The sequence below is a fragment of the Odocoileus virginianus genome, chromosome 23 (genome assembly GCF_023699985.2).
Source record: "Odocoileus virginianus isolate 20LAN1187 ecotype Illinois chromosome 23, Ovbor_1.2, whole genome shotgun sequence".
Classification (NCBI taxonomy): domain Eukaryota; kingdom Metazoa; phylum Chordata; class Mammalia; order Artiodactyla; family Cervidae; genus Odocoileus; species Odocoileus virginianus.
The window spans coordinates 20,521,883-20,538,959 of NC_069696.1; the positions used below are offsets into that span (position 1 = coordinate 20,521,883).

At 41.8% G+C, this 17,077-nt stretch overlaps 1 protein-coding gene across 1 annotated transcript in view; it reads right to left on the reverse strand.

Annotated features, from left to right (window-relative positions):
- Positions 1–4,363: 4,363 nt before the first annotated feature.
- ERP27 (endoplasmic reticulum protein 27) overlaps positions 4,364–17,077 on the reverse strand; it is a 28,751-nt gene continuing 16,037 nt past the window's right edge. Inside the window, exons 4-7 of the mRNA XM_020887467.2 lie at positions 14,838–14,954; positions 10,507–10,632; positions 8,938–9,135; positions 4,364–8,011 (exon numbers count right to left, since the gene is read on the reverse strand). Coding sequence (XP_020743126.2) covers positions 7,964–8,011; positions 8,938–9,135; positions 10,507–10,632; positions 14,838–14,954 — 489 coding nt within the window. The 3' untranslated portion in view covers positions 4,364–7,963. The remainder of the gene's footprint in view (positions 8,012–8,937; positions 9,136–10,506; positions 10,633–14,837; positions 14,955–17,077) is intronic.

The following is a 17,077-nucleotide window of genomic DNA, read 5'->3' on the forward strand; positions in this document are numbered from 1 at the left end:
TTTGTAGAGATGCATGAGAAATTACCATTGGCTTCCCAAATGAAAAAGCCTTTGCTGTGGTTTGGATTCTATTCCGTTTTTGGTGACTAAGAGTTGTATCTATTATATGGTTTGTTCCAAATACATCCCTTTTAAGATCCTGCTTGATGGTTATCACAGTCTTCCTCATTCATTCCTTACTTATATAGCAACAAAGTCCTTTTAAAGTTTATTCTTAAAATTTCTTTCTCTTCTTGGAAGTTGAGAACATTGTGTTTAAAACCAGATATTTTGAAAACTATGTGAAAATTGTGTTTTGTGACTTTTCAGACATGGCTTGTGCTAATAAGATGCTAAAATGTAATTAAAATCAAGCAATTAGAAAATGGTGACTTTGTCCCTGAAGAAGCCCTGATGAACTTGAATATGCTATAATTTAGCAAATTGGAAAATGAGACGGTGGAAGGAGAAAGAGAGGGTCATAAGTTGATGGCAATTCTAAAACCGTTCCTTTGGTAAATTGCCATTTTAACACTTGGTCTAGCTTCCATAATTATATCCAGGCTTAACCTCACTGACTACCATTCTTTTCCAAACACTGGCTGGCCCCAACTCTGCAATAGTTCTCTGACCCGTTAGCCTGTTGCCTTACAAATCAACATCCCATCATTGGCTGCTACCATTCTTGCATTGCACCATCGTGTAAATATCTTACCACAAAACCACCTGCCTGCCCACAAACACCTCACATTTCCACTTGTTGACTGACTTAGCCTCTTCCCCTCTCCAGCCCTGGCATATTATTAGTGGTGTGAAGGGAAACGAGCAGGTGGAGTGAGCAGAATGAGTCAATGCAAGTAATTATTTCCCATTTTCATTCAGTGGCACATCTGCCCAAGTGCAGTGGAGTGCCCATTGAGACCAGTAAGTCTCATGGTCACAGTGATAAGAGTGGATGGTGCAGGACAGGGCCAGGACTTTCAATATACTGTTCAACATGTACCTGCTTCCTTCCAGATACTTCTTTCCCTGAACATGACCCTTTGTGCTCAGCGCTCCTATTATAACTCAACCTGTCTCAACCTCTCCCCAACGTAGTCACCTGGAACAATATCCTAGGATAAGTAAAGATGAAGAAAGAAGTGGAGACAGAGACCATACATTGGTGGGAAAGTAATAAAGGATGGAACTCAGGATTGGCAATTATTAGCAAGAAAGTGAACATACAAGAGGGAATGAGGAACAGAAAGTGGAGACAGGAAGGTAAGGCACTGTCGATATTGTTAAATATCTTTTCCCACGTAAAGGGAAAAGATACTTAACAAGCAAGGTGCATGCATGCATGCTCAGTCATGTCCAACTCTTTGAGACTCCATGGATTATAGCCCACCAGGATCTTAGGTTCATGGGATTTTCCAGGCAAGAATACTGGAGTGGGTTGCCATTTCCTCCTTCAGGGGATCTTCCTGACCCAGGGATTGAACTGTTGTGTCCAGGGGCTCCTGCTTTGGCAGGCAGATTCTTTACCACTGAGCCACCTGGGAAACATGATTTGCATCAGATGATCAGCGTCAGGGTATAAAGGTGCCTTCTCCATTCTCCAATTTGGTATGACCCTGCAAAGACATTTCAGCACTTAATAGCCCCATGGGATAATCTGAGACGTTGTGTGACGATATCACATCCCAGCTTTTCCTTCTACCCTATCCGATTTTCTTCATTTCCCCATAGGTCCTAAGAACACTGCCCACGACTCCCCGCCCCCTTGCAATAAACTTCGGGTAAGGAAATTCAGTCTCAGAGTCTTCTTTCTGGGAAATAGGACCTGAAACACTACATATTTGTTAATTTTTAAATTCTTACTTCACTGCAGCTGGAATTACGTCAAATCTCATCTATTTTTTTCTTCCTTGAGCCTAGGCTAAAACCATGTTACCATATTAAGAATAGTGGGTCTAATGTAGACATCGAATCCTGCTATTAAGACCAAGTGCAACTGTTTGGACAATGACACATTAAAGTCTGGATTCCACACAACTTTTCAAAACCCATACATGCAGCTTAACCTCCTCATCCTTCACTCTCCGTAACCTTCTGCTCTAGTGTCACTCAGAGATTTTGCTGTGCAACTCACAGAAACAATGACCTCTGGTTGCAGAATAGAAAAAAAAATGACACCTTGACCTACCTTAGATATGATTTGAATGCAGGTGAATCTCATGCCTGTTTACAGAGGTATGATTTTAAAATTCATTTGTTTCTTTGATTTCTCAAGTACATTTTCTCCAAAGGTTCAGAATGTAGAAGAAGTTTTAAATGTTCTTCTTTTTCTATTCTTATGTCTCCGGATGTAAAAGTGCTGTAATTAGGGGCATGCGTCAGATACCATCCCACTTCCTGTTTATTTTCCTTGCTTAGAAAACCAGAACCTTTCAGGAAGGTGAAATATATAGCGAATGTTGTTAGTCGCTCAGTTGTGTATATTGTCTGACTCTTTGTGACCCCGTGGGCTGTAGCCCTCCAGGCTCCTCTGTTCATGGGATTTTCCAGGCATGAATATTAGAATGGGTTGCCATTTCCTTCTCCAAGGGATCTTCCTGACCCAGGGATGGAACCCAGGTCTTCTGCATTGCAGGCAGATTCCTTACCGTCTGAACCACATAGGGCTGGTTCCAAACTCCACCGTGAAATAGTTTGTCTGTGGTGAGCCTCTTCCCTTTTGTGGGATACTCCAGTCACTTTGTCTTTTCTCTTCCCCTGATTCTGGGATCTCCCCAGCCCACTGCCAGCCTCTTATCCATCTCTCCCCATAGCTCTCCATCCCTTTTTATCCAGCTTTCCCTGCTCTACTTTTCTCTCTCCATGACCCAGAATCAGTCTGATGCTGCCTGTTGTCACTACAGTTGAAACTTCCCTGTTCTGTCGTTCATCAGTCAAGGCCAACTTTCTCTCTTAGGAGGCATTTCTGCCTGACTTACTTGTAGTTGATTAGTATTTAAATAAATGAGTGGACATATGAATAAGTGAAGTGCCCTCTCATAATAGGCCACTTAGCACCTGTCTTATCCCCACACACCCAAGGTATATGTGTATTCATAAGGGCCTGATAAGGACAGTATGCCTTCCTTTGTAGCATGACCAAACCAGGTGAGTTGACAGAAATCTCCTGACAGGTGAGTGGTAGAAGATTGAAGATAAACAATGAATGTTTCTGATGATTTGACATCTGGGAATTTGCTGCCCCTGGAGAGACTGCTCCTCCCAGAGCTAGCCAATCCTAGAGATAATAAACAATTCACTTGATAGAGTTTCTTTCATATGCAAACCAACATGTCCATTCTTTATACCCCAACCACTTCCTTTACTGAGCTCTCATAAGACTCTCAATCGAATTCTGGGACACAGTCCATTTGCTCTAATAACACCAGGGCCAGGTTCAAGGCAACTAAGGACAGTTTCTATAACCCAGAGTCTGCTGAAATTATTTATATCGGTCCATCCTCCTGCTTACCCTGCGTTGACTGTTCCTTCCCACAAAAGCCACAATGAAGGCCCTTGCCCATATTTCCCCCTTGGTCCTTCTGTCTCTTGACCAATCCTGGTGCTTCCCCACGTGGTTCTTTGTGACAGAGCTGTTCCCTCCTCTTGGGAATTGTGAGTAACAAGCTCTCTTTTCAGTGGCGATCATCTCCTGATCTGCTGGCTTCACCATACCTGGGTGATAATAAAGCTTACATTTTACAAGTTATAGTTATTTCAAGGGAGAACGGGGTAGAGATCAGTGGTAGAGCACATACATAGCAGGAATGAGACCCTGGATTCAGCTCCCAGTACCTCCATGTTTGATAAAACCAAAGCAACTTTTAAAGTTTCAACTATTTCTCCAATCTCAGGTGTGAGAGCCCGCCCCCTATGCTAATTCTTTTAAGACCCTGAAGGAAACGTCTCCTTTGCTATATGTTCAGACGATTAGAGAAATGATTGTTATCCAGAAAAGGCAGGGTAGAATTAAATTTAAAAAATGGAAGTAATGACTGAGACTTTCCTGGTAGTCCAGGGGTTAAGACTTCACCCTCTAATACAGGGGGTACAGATTCAATCCCTGGTTGGGAGGATCCTACATGCCTTGGGGCCAAAATACCAGAACATAAAACAGAAGCAGTGTTGTAACAAATTCAATAAAGACTTTACACAAATGTCCCACATCAGAAAAATCTTCAAAAAAAGTAATGACAAACCTTATTTAATATATGTTGTCACTTTGAGATCTTGGGGAAAAAAAAAAAAAGATCCTATGAGTTATTATTGTATTATCCATGATGAATGGAAGTTCTAAGATAGAAAGTGGTTTTTCCAAGGTCACAGAGTCACAGACACAGAGAGGTGAGTCTCAAATACAAACTTTACTGGCATTCCTCTGACTCATGCTGCTCCCACTCCTTCCGTCGGTCATAGTCTTCTAAACCATCCAATAGCTTTTACAAAATATTGTATAACATCACCACTTCCTTCATAATTTAAGGAAAAAAATAAGGCAGTCTTGCCAACTAGGACTAATGAATGGTTCCACAGTGAAAAATAGCTGTGACATATTAGTATTTAGATATTTCAACAATCATACAGCCTTGGGGAAAGGAATATAGAGTCTTAGGAAGATAATTACACAAAGAGAGGATCTAGAGATGACAGAAGTTTCTAGTACTAAGTCTGATCTTTAGTGAATGAGCGAGGACCTTTAGAAGTTTCTTCTTTCTAGAGAAGTTCCATTCTTTGCTCATAAGTCCATGGTGGCTCAGACGGTAAAGAATCTACCTGCAAAGCAGGAGACCCAGGTTCAGTCCCTGGGTTGGGAAGATCCCCTGGAGAAGGGAATGGCTGCCCATCCCAGTATTCTTGCCTAGAGAGTTCCAAGGACAGAGGAGTCTGGCAGGCTACAGTCTATGTGGTCACAAAGAGTCAGACGTAACTGAGCAACTAACAAACACTTTAACATACGAAGAACAAGATTGGCCATGAAGGAGACAGACAAGAATATCTTTCAGTTTTGGAGAAACATAAACCTAAAAGGAATAATTAAATACCATAAGATAATAAGAAATGCACAAAGTACAAAGTATAATGAAATTGCTATTGAAGGTCATCAAGAGAAAAATACCCTGTAAAGAAGTTAAGATCTGTGTAGTCAATGCTGACCATAGTTATTGGCGGGAAGACTTCAGGTAAAATAATTGAAAAATGAACTCAATATTGAACAGAATATAGCTCATGGGAATTTATGTGTTCAGTTCAGTTCAGTTCATTTCAGTTGCTCAGTCGTGTCCGACTCTTTGCGACCCCATGAATTGCAGCACACCAGGCCTCCCTGTCCATCACCAACTCCTGGGGTCCACCCAAACCCATGTCCATTGAGTCGGTGATGCCATCCAGCCATCTCATCCTCTGTCGTCTCCTTCTCCTCCTGCCCCCAACCCCTCCCAGCATCAGGGTCTTATCCAATGCGTCAACTCTTCACATGAGGTGGCCAAAGTACTGGAGTTTCAGCTTCAGTATCAGTCCTTCCAATGAACACCCAGGATTGATCTCCTTTAGGACGGACTGGTTGGATCTCCTTGCAGTCCAAGGGACTTTCAAGAGTCTTCTCCAACACCACAGTTCAAAAGCATCAGTTTTTCGGTGCTCAACTTTCTTCACAGTCCAACTCTCACATCCATACATGACCACTGGAAAAACCATAGCCTTGACCAGATGGACCTTTGTTGGCAAAGTAATGTCTCTGCTTTTTAATATGCTATCTAGGTTGGTCATAAGTATCCTTCCAAGGAGTAAGCATCTTTTAATTTCATGGCTGTAATCACCATCTGCAGTGATTTTGGAGCTCCCAAAAATAAAGTCTGACACTGCTTCCACTGTCTCCCCATCTATTTCCCATGAAGTGATGGGATCAGATGCCATGATCTTAGTTTTCTGAATGTTAAGCTTTAAGCCAACTTTTTCACTCTCCTCTTTCACTTTCATCAAGAGGCTTTTTAGTTCCTCTTCACTTTCTGCCATAAGGGTGGTATCATCTGCATATCTGAGGTTATTGATATTTCTCCTGGCAATCTTGATTCCAGCTTGTGCTTCTTCCAGGCCAGTGTTTCTCATGATGTACTCTGCATATAAGTTAAATAAGCAGGGTGACAATATACAGCCTTGACGTACTCCTTTTCCTATTTGGAACCAGTCTGTTGGTCCAGTGTTAGCATTTACCAAATACCTACAAGGGTTTGGAATCCCATTCTTTTAAGCAAAAGAGAGGGAATGTTGACAAAAGAGGAAAAGAGAAAATGATAAAGTCAATCAAATGACTTGGAAATTTTTTAAAAAGGTGAAAATTTTGGATTATGAGGAGTATGGAAGAAAGAAGACAGGTTAAGAAGGTTTAAGAGCAATCAGCAAGGAGTTAGAGGTACTATTTAGAGATGGTGATTGGCAGCCATTAGGAATTTCCATGCAGTATAAGTTAGAAGAAAGAGCTTGTGTGGTTAGTAGACCTCAGCAGGATATCAGGAAGAATTTCCTGATGGTAAATGTCAAGAGTTCTGGTTCGGAGGATCAAAGAGCAGCTTCTGGGATGTGCCTATCCCAGGCATATTTTTCAGCCTCAAGCAGGAGACTGTTTGGGTGGTTTTCAGCAGCCCTGTGGATGGATGGGTCTGCCTCCTTGGAATCCGCTGGTCTCATGTTGCCGAGGGGCGTGCCCTCCACAGCTGCTTTCATGGACTCCCAGCCAGCAGCCAACTCCCAGCTCACAGGCCATGGAGTTTTCCCCCAAGAAAGGAACAACTAAGTCTTTCAGAGTCTATTCCCCACTTGGACCAGCCCTTAGGTATACACTGTGGTTTTTCAGCTCTTCAGCACTTAGGCACTTTCCTTCAGAGCCAAAAGCCCTCCTGGGAACAATGCAGCATTTGTGTGTTGACAGTAACAGCCTGTGGGCCAGAGACACTCAGCCAAACTCTCCCTCTGTCCCACACGGTCTGGATCGCACACCTCATCTGCAGTAATCCACACTCAGTTAGCCCCAGCTTGCCCCTAAGACCAAGCGCCCCACTTCTCTTCCCCCCTGTTCCCCAACTTCTTACCTAGTTCAATCCCCAGCTCCACTACCATGTTTATCCCAATGGTCATGCAGGATGATCTCCACCAGCTCCCATCCCACCCACGGGGAACAATGATACAGAGGTGGCTCATGGCCTGACCCTAAACAGTAGGCACTGAAGAGGGAGGTCCACTCTGCTGAGCTGGGCAGTGGGGTATTTACAAGATGTTAGGTCTGCAAAGAGATGCCAGTCTTTTTCTATAAGATAGGGCTTTTTATTTATCATGCAGTTGTTGATTCATATGAGGAGTTAGGAATGCGAAACAAGCATAGAGTTGTACACGGTCTGTTTCTGCTGAGTTCAGAGACTTGGAAATATTGTTTGACTTCTAGCATGAAGACAATTCCAGAAAGGTGTTTAAAACCATGTTTGTGTCCTTGGCTCTGAGTCAGAGAGGGACAAGGGTTATGAAGAGTAGGGTTTCAACTCTTAGGCAACCCTACAAGATGTTGGATGTTTCAATATTAAATGACCCTCAGAACAATTTCCCTCTAGGAATGCTCCCTTTCCCCTCATCTCCCCCTACCCCCCACTTCACAGCAAGAGTGCAGTGTTTCTCTTAAAACCTCCATCCAGTGTATGGGTCCACTCAGTGTGAATGTAGAAGAGAAAAATCAGATGGGTAGTAGAGAGTATAGAAAATTTAAAAGAAAGGGCAAGTAGAGTAATTGAGATTTTAAGGAACAAACTGGAGTTGTGTGTATGTGTGTGTGTGTGTGTGTGTGTGAGAAGCTTGGCGAGTCTGTTATTTAGTGTCTCTGGGATTTGAGTCTTTTTACTGACCCCTTTTCATTCAGCATAAAGTAGTTACTTGATTGTACGCAGAAGAAACAGGGAAGAAATCAGAGTTCCACCTTTGACGTCTTCTCTTCTGATCCATGATTTTCTCTCTGAAAAACATCATGGCATGGATATTCAGATCTGGAGCCCAATCTTGTTTTTGAACTCTGAGATTAACAAATTGAGCTCTTTAATCCCTCCTGAAAACCCTAAATCCATCTTCCACTGTTATGAACCCCTCATATGAATTTGACTTATTTCCCATCGATATTGTACACAGAATGCTAAAATCCAAAATCCAGCTTCTTTGAATATGCAAGACCTTCCCCAAAGTGCTTTTGGAGTTCTGTTTTGGTTTGGTTCCCATGACTACGGACTTCCCTGATAGCTCAGTTGCTAAAGAATCCATCTGCAATGCAGGAGACCCTGGTTCAATTCCTGGGTGGGGAAGATCCCCTGGAGAAGGGATAGACTACCCACTCCAGTATTCTTGGGCTTCCCTTGTGGCTCAGCTGGTAAAAAAATCCACGTGCAATGCGGGAGACCTGGATTCAATCCCTGGGTTGGGAAGATCCCCTAGAGAAGGGATAGGCTACCCATTCCAATATTGTGGCCTGGAGAATCCCATGGACTGTAGTCCATAGGGTCACAAAGAGTCTGACATGACTGAGCCACTGTGACCTATGCAGGACTTGATTAAGAGTAAAGGAGTAGGAGGATATGGTGGTCAGGGTCGAGACGCTTTTTAGGAGGTAATCATGACCACCATATCCTCCTACTCCTTTACTCTTAATCAAGTCCAGCAGAGGTCAAAGAATTTTCATTTAACAGAAAATTAAAGGGACTGAGAGGGAAAATGGATCCGATTCAATGGACATGAGTTTGAGCAAGCTCCAGGAGTTGGTGATGGACAGGGAAGCCTGGCATTCTGCAGTCTGTGGGGGTGCAAAGAGTCAGACATGACTGAGCAACGGAACTGAACTGAACTGAGAGGGAAAAAAACCTCAACTTGCTTTACCTGCAGTTTCATACTTACCTGTCCTTTCCCTTTCAGGAATCCATCACAAAAATTTTGCACTCGCTCTAGTAAGACCTCTGTTATAGGCAGTGTATCCCACTTATCATCTAGAGTCTGGTAAATTGCTAAAGCAGGCAGTTCAGACATCTTTAGTTTGAAAAATGATATCGCCTTTTCATTTTGCTTCACTCCACTGTCCACCAGAATAAAAAGAATCTGCAGTTTGGGAAATTTGAAAGAGAAAGATCTGTCTGAGGTCCTCCTTGGAAGAAAGAGACACTTGGTGATTGTTGCTGTTTACACTGATTGAACTTAGGGTCTGTGCCACAATTTAAATATTCATTGAATTAAAATGAATTTCTTCTTTTACTTTGCATTGTTTTAGGTTTTTTTCCTTTAGATCAGGTCTATTTAATTTTAAGAACATAGAACTGGAAGACAGTTTAATGATTAGCTAAGGGAGAAAGTATGGTCTAATGGCTAAACATGGAGAATTCTTTTTAAATGTTGCCTCTAGTACTTTCTAGCTGTCTGACTTTGGGTACATTAATCAGCCTCTCTGAGATTCAGTGTTCTTCTTGGATTTTGTTGGGGGGAGACTGAATAAGAGAATAGATAATATTTCTAGTACGGTTTTCAGCGTATATAGTAAGTGCTTGATAGGGCTTCCCTGGTGGCTCAGATGGTAAATAATTGTTAACTATTTTATATTATTAAATCAAACCTTCTGCTCGATGAGGAAATCTCCTTGATAACAGTCTAGTTAGAGAGTTATCTACATTTAGTAACACTGAAAACTTCCAATGTTAGGGAAACAACCACCAGAAAGATTTTTTTTTTTTTTAACCAAACAACCCTCATCATTGGTGTCTCTAGTTCAATGCAGTAGACTTGAAGTAGTTGATGTTTTACTATTTCAGTGACATAAGCAGAACTGCACAAAGTGGGGAAGGGAAAGAAAGAAATATTTATTGCTTATCCAGTAGACACTAGGTACAAGATATGTGTTTTATGTGAGAAATAAGCCCTGGGTCTAAAACTTCAGAGTTTATAGTAAGGAGTAAATAAATCACGGGGCTTCCCTGGTGGCTCAGTGGTAAAGAATCTGCCAGCAATTCAGGAGACACGGGTTTGTTCCCTGGGTCAGGAAGATCCCCTGGAGGAGGGCATGGTAACCCACTCCAGTATTCTTGGCTGGAAAACCCCATGGACGAGGATGCCTGACACGACTGAAGCTACTTGGCACAGCACAGATACATGAAGCTATCAAGATTAACAGGTGATTTTTATGTTCAGTCTCTTTGGATCTCTAATTATTTTTTTGTCCAACCATCAATGAATAAAAAAGAAATAGACTTACTGCTAATGGAAGATATGATTAAATACATCTTTAACAGTTTAAAATACATCTTAAGTTTTAAGGCAGAGTAATGGGATTTAATGGGATTTATTATACTCCAGTTCTCACTTCGTTACCTCTTAACCATAATTATTTTCCTCATTTCTCTCACTTCCCTAGCCGCATCTCTCTTTTTCTGGTGTCCTACAGCTGAGTAGTCAAAAGGGAATCTCCCAGTCCAGACTTACCCTCCCCTGGAAGAGCTTAGCTGCCTCCTGAAATCTGTGCAAGTTTTCTTCAAACTCTGAGGAGGCCTTGTTCATAATCAGTAGAAGATGAATCGGAATCATACTATTGAATAGGCCAATTGCAGTCTGGCAAATTGAAATGTATTAAAGCAGAATGAAAGAGAAAAGGAGGGGAAAAAATATTAGCGGCAATTCAATGACTAGGTACATTGGACCATAAATGATACCTGTCCACCCATCACACCAATGGCAACTCCTACAAGATGGCTTTGGATCAATTTCAGTCTCCTAATTTTCATGCAACTTAGTAGATCCCTCATCCCCACACTGAACAGGGTGGAGCTGAGTAGCCAAAGGGATACTGCAGTAGTGATGGAGTGTGACCTCCAAGGGTTGGGTCATAGAAGACATAGTAGCATCTTCTTTGTTCTCTCCTGTATCACTTACTCTCTTATATTGCCCACTCAAGCAGCCCTGGGAAGAGATTCACATAGTTCCTATGAAGGAACTAAGTTCTCCTGCTAACAACCAGTACTGACTTGCCAATCAGGTGACTGAATCATCTTGGAAGAAATCCTCCAGCCCCCATCAAACCTTCAGATGATTGCCTCCTTGACCAATGGCTGCAACCTCACATGAGCCCCCGGGATCAGAGGCCCCCATCCCTAGTCACTCCCGAACTTGACCCACAGAAACTGTATGAGATAATCAATTTTTTCTGTTCTAAGTTGTTACATTTTGGAGTAAACTGTTATGCATCATTAGACAACAAATACACCATGGACTATTTTAGTCACTTTTTTTCAACCCCTTTTGAAATGTGGTGGTCCAGTGGTTAGGACTCCAAGCTCTCACTGCCAGAAGTGTGGGTTAATGCCCTGATTAGGGAACAAAGATCCTGCTGGCCACACAGCACAGCAAAAAACAAAGCAAAACAAACAAAAAACCAAGAGAAGCCAGATACACTTAAAATGGGATTTTGAACCCTTGATAGTACTGTACACTTTTGAGTGCTTTTGTTGTGCTGGGGAGTGTTTCCAGGTCTTTACGTATAATAACTAATTTAATCCTCAAAGTCCCAGTTTTATAAATAAAGACATTGAGGTGCAAGATCGCCTCAAGTCACATAAGTGATGAGCTGGAATTCTCAGCAGGCAGTGTGACTTGAGAGTCTGTACCCTTAACCATGAGACTCCTATTCAGCTGATGGCAAAACCTCAACAAAATCAACTCAGCCCTAAGCACGGTTGAGTTAGTCCATCTCAGGTCAGCCGTAAGATAACTGCTTCAGCAGGCGGGAAGTTTGGCCCTTTTTTGTGGGTTAGAGATGGTGATTTCCCCTGAGGCTGTGGGTGGTAGAGTGGAGGAGACAGCTGTGAGGCAGAGGGACGAGAGAAGGGAGACTAAAACTATGACCCTAGCCCCCTTCATTTCCCTGTTCAGAAACAGCGCTGCAACTGTCTCTATTTTAAACAAAATCCCATTTCCTCTTACCTGTCCCTTCTAAAGACAGAGAGTATTGCTGTTGAACTAGCATGTGCACACAGAGAGAGAGAGAGAGAGAGAGAGAGAGAGAGTGAGCTGTAGGTTAATGAACATTTGGGCAAAGTCCCAGGATGATGGGAACGGGAGTCACTGAACAGGATTCTTCCAGAAGCTACATACTACCCTGAAGAGAATTTTCAGCTCTACTGGCCAACATGTAGGCAAGGAGGATCCATTAAGTTCTTTCCAAAAACTTTCTCCCTGGAGTTTAAAACCAGGTCTTCAATTTTAAATTTGGAAGATTGGAAATTTAAATAACTGTCTCTTGTTTTGTTATTTAAATTTAAGCAGGCAATCTACCCTCCTAGAACAGAGATAGGGAATAAATCTTGGGAAGACTCAAGAAACCAAAGCTAAAGAGTCAAACGATATAGTGAAAGGATAGAGGAAGAGATTGAACACTGCAGAAATGATGAGTTTAATCCTAATAGGCACAGTCCGATTTTCATCTTGAAGCCAAGTGTTGAGTGTATGCATTAACAGTGCATAGGAGGTCAACCACGGGACTGGGAATTTCTGCCCAGTTGCTACAGGTACAAACCTCTGCACCAAACACAGATGAGAAATAGCCAGAGTGGTGTGGGCAGGCCTCAAAAAAGAGAAAAACAATTCTTCTGGGAAATGAAAAAGTCATGGTAAAACTTGCTTCTTTAGAGAAATTCTTTCCTCATTTCTTCTTGATATGAGTTGGTGTCGCCTCTAATGTAGAACTTAACAAAATGTGTCATTGTTCCATAAGTAAGAGATGGCCCAATCATCAGAACTTAGGAAGGCTAGTCTTTGCCTCTGCCCTCATTCACCTGTGGAAATCCAGGACCCTGGGTCATAAACCAGAGACTGGAAGAACATCTTTTCTGGTCCCCAATGCACTCCTGGCAGCCTTATAGACATTGACCAGAATGATGATGGTCTAGGCACTTTTCAGTGCCTTTTAAATTATTGCTGCCAATGCCCCTGGGATGCATATGTTTGCAATCCTAACAGAAGTGGAAGTGGGATCACCATTTCATGGAGACAAACATGGTATGAGAGGAATTTAGTCAACAGGAAGAGGGGTGTTTTCTGTTGTAGGCTATGTAGGAGAATGGAAAAACCACAGGACTCAGTCAGAGAGATCAGTCATGAAAAAAGCTGGGACAAGTGGACAGGGCTGTCACTGAACTTCAAATGACAAGTTGTAGGGCTTGAGGATCGCTTTTCTGAACTCCCATCTCCTCTCCTGTAAAATGGAAATAGACAATATGACTTCATGCATCATCAAATTTTCTGCCTTCAGTGACGTCTTTTCTACTTACTGTGTAATATTGAATGTTGTTTGGAACTTAAGAGTCCGCCTCTATAAAATGGACATAATAATCTCCTCTCCTCTACCTCAAAAAAATCTGTAAGTATTATGTGAAAAAGTGGCATAAAAGGGTTTTGTTAGTTCCAAAAAGCATGACATGCATATAAAGTACTGTTATGAGAGAATGTGCAGCATTTTGGAGCCGAGATAGATCACTGGAAATCAACACTCATCATCTTAACATCAACTTAACTTAATGATGTTAAGTTCGGGAAGGTAAAAGGTAGGACATATAAGGTAATTCTATAAGCTGTGTTAGAAGGCCAGAAGATTATCAGGACAGGTGGACCAACACCTTCACCCAGGTTGTAGACAGCATGAAACAACCAAGAAAGACACCCAGAAAGAAACCTGAGACTCTAGGAGGGTCTAGGCAAGTGCTAATTGTACCCGACTGAGAACTGCTGGTCATGAGTCTGCAAGGAGGTAGACACAGAAAATGGGAATAGGTGTGTAGAAACTTTTTAGAAATTTTACACTGCTGCGACATCCAAATATGTGATCAGTGTTTTTAACCAGCTCATTTGTATTTTACAAAAATATTGGTCTCCAACGCTTTAGGAAAAAAATTGACCTTCAGCATTTTTGCAGTTGTGGCAAGCTTGCCATCTTGTTTGAGAAGCATGGTCTAGAATGCTGGTCACATCAGAGTTGCTTCACTGAACTCTCTTGCAACCAAACTCAGAAATTTTTGATTAGTCACCCTAACTTTGCATTCTGACTCTCTTACTAGTCATGTAACGTGTCATCTCACTTTTCTGTTTTTTTCTTTGTTGGGTACGAACAAGTTTATCAATCTTAAGGGCTGTAGTAGTGATAGGAATATAAACAATTACAAGTTGATTTAATGGTGGTTACTGTTATTATGGGCTGCCTTGGTAGCTCCATTGGTAAAGAATCCACCTGCAATGCAGGAGACCCTGGTTCAATTCCTAGGTCGGGAAGATCCCCTGGAGAAGGGATAGGCTACCCACTCCAGTATTCTTGGGCTTCCCTTGTGGCTCAGTTGGTAAAGAATCCGCCTGCAATGCAGGAGACCCTGGTTCAATTCCTAGGTCAGGAAGATTCACTGGAGAAGGGATAGGGTCCCCACTCCAGTATTCTTGGGCTTCCCTTGTGGCTCAGCTAGTAAAGAATTTGCCTGCAATGCAGCAGGAGGCCTGGGTTTGATCCCTGGGTTGGGAAGATCCCCTGGAAAAGGAAATGGCAACCCAGTCCAGTACTCTTGCTTGAGAAATCCCATAGACAGAGGCGCCTGGTGGGCTACAAAAGGCTTCATGGGGTCCCAAAAGAGTCTGACATGACTTAGTGACCAAACAACAATAACAACTGTTATTATTGATTAAAAGATCAGAATGCTTGGAGGAAAGGATTTCTCCTTCGAAGGCAATTACCCTCCCTGACACAGGGACTGAAGGGTCTAGAGACAGGGGCTACTTACTATAGCATTGTACTCCGTCACCAAGTGGAGGTTGTTGCTCTCAATGAAACGGCTTAACTTGGTGGTATCCATGCTTTCCATGTCTTCACCCTTTAAATCCAGTTGTTTGTTATCCACCTGGGTCACACAAAAAGGACAAAATTGTCACTGTTTTGTCATCAATAAATGTTTCTGAACTATTAAACCCAAGTCAGCCACTAACTCAAGCTCCAAAGACAGAAAGGTCAGTGTTCCTGGTTCTCGAGGAATGCACTGTCCTGTGGGTCACAGAGAAGTAAACAGGAATATCCCACAGAATGTGACAAGTATCATCACAGACCCGTATGTCCCCTCAGGAAGAGGAGAAACGCTTCCAGGAAGAGACAGCTCCCAGTGAATGGCTAAGACTTGGTCAGATGAATGAGGATGGGGTAGGAGTTTTAAATAAAGAACAGTGTTTGTAAAAGGCAAAAAGATGACAGACGTTCTGTTCTAGAAGCTGCAGTTAGGTTAGCTAGACTATAGCAGTGGATGTTAAGTGTCGTAGGAGAGAGACATGGGCAGTGGGGTGGAAAGTGACTGCAGCTGGCCAGACTCCTCTATCCTTGTGATTTCCCAGGCAAGGATACTGGAGTGGGTGGCCATTTCATTCTCCAGGGGATCTTCCTGACCCAGGGATCAAACCCAGGTCTTTTGCATTGCAGGCAGATTCTTGAGGATCTGAGCCATCAGGGCAATGGGGTAGGCAGGGCAAAGTCCCAAAGAACCTTGAGGTCAAGATAAGCAATTAAATTCTAACCTGAGGGCAAGGGGAGCCACTTACAGGATGAGATTTATGTTGTATTTATGTACATTTCTAATGTGAAATGAAACACACATGCAGAGAAAAGCACAACATGGAAAATATAAAGCTCAGAAAATTGTCACAGAGTAAACAACTGTGGAACCATCAGTAAGGGAAGGACATAGAATATTGCCAGAATGTCTGAAGCTCTCTGTGGTCCTTCTACTGCTGGTGTTTAGTAACTAAGTTGTGTATGACTCTTTGCAACCCCACGGACTGCAGCACACCAGGCTTTCCTGTCCTCCATGATCTCCCAGAGTTTGCTCAAGTTCATGTCATTTTATAATCCATTATTTTTCTGCCAATGTTCACCATTATCCTGACTTTTACAATGACTATTTTCATTCTTTATAGCTTTACTACTTAAAAATGCATCTCACTGTTACAGTTAATTTCATCTTTTAAAAAATGTTATGTAGGGACTTCCTTGGTGGTCCAGTGGTTAAGAGTCCATGCTTCTAATGCAGGTGGTGTGGGTTTGGATCCTGGCTGGGGAACTAAGATCCCACATGCAGTGGGGATGCATAAAAAAAAATTATGTAAGTGGAAACAGACTATGTTTTTTTGTCTGTGTATCTCAATTATTTTGTTTTTAAGAGTTATCCATATTATTGCATGTAGCTGTAATATGTTCATTTTCCTTGCTGTAATAGTATCCCATTGTACAAATATGCAAAACCTTATTTTATTACTGATGGATATTTAGGTTGTTTCCAGTTTCTGGTTATTAAAATAATGCTGCAATGAACTCTCTTGTTCATTTCTCTTGGAACTCATTCCTCTGTATCTATTGAGCATGTATTTAGGATTGAAATTTTTGATTATAGGATATGTATATTTTTGACATGCACTTTGATGTTTATTTGGGAGATAAGGCCAAGATATTTTCTAAAATGAAGAATAATGTACACTTGCATCTGTACTGTTTGAAAGATCCCAGTGCTTCACACCCTGGGCAGCACTTGGTATTATCTGCCTTTCTCATTTTATTCATTTTGATGAATATGTGGTAGTATTTCATTGCAGTTTAACCTCCAATTCCCCAATTAACTAGTTATAGATCGTCTTTTTTGAAGTGTCTGTTCAAGTCACTTGCTTATTTTTCTATTGAGTTGATCTTTTCCTTGTTAATTTGAAGGTGTTTTATATATTCTGGATATGAGCCCTTTATAGTTCTATATTACATATCTTTTCTCACTGGGGACTTCTATTTTAATGGTGACTTTGTGAATAGAAGTTAATTTCAATGTAGTCATCAACCTTTTCATTTATGATTAGTGTGTGTTTTTGTTTTGTTTTGTTTAAAATGCTTTGACTACACCAAAGTACTGAGATGCAGAAGTGTTGACATTCACTCAACTGGCAACTTAATCACCTTATGATTTTTTTTTCACAACTTAAACTTATGAAATACATA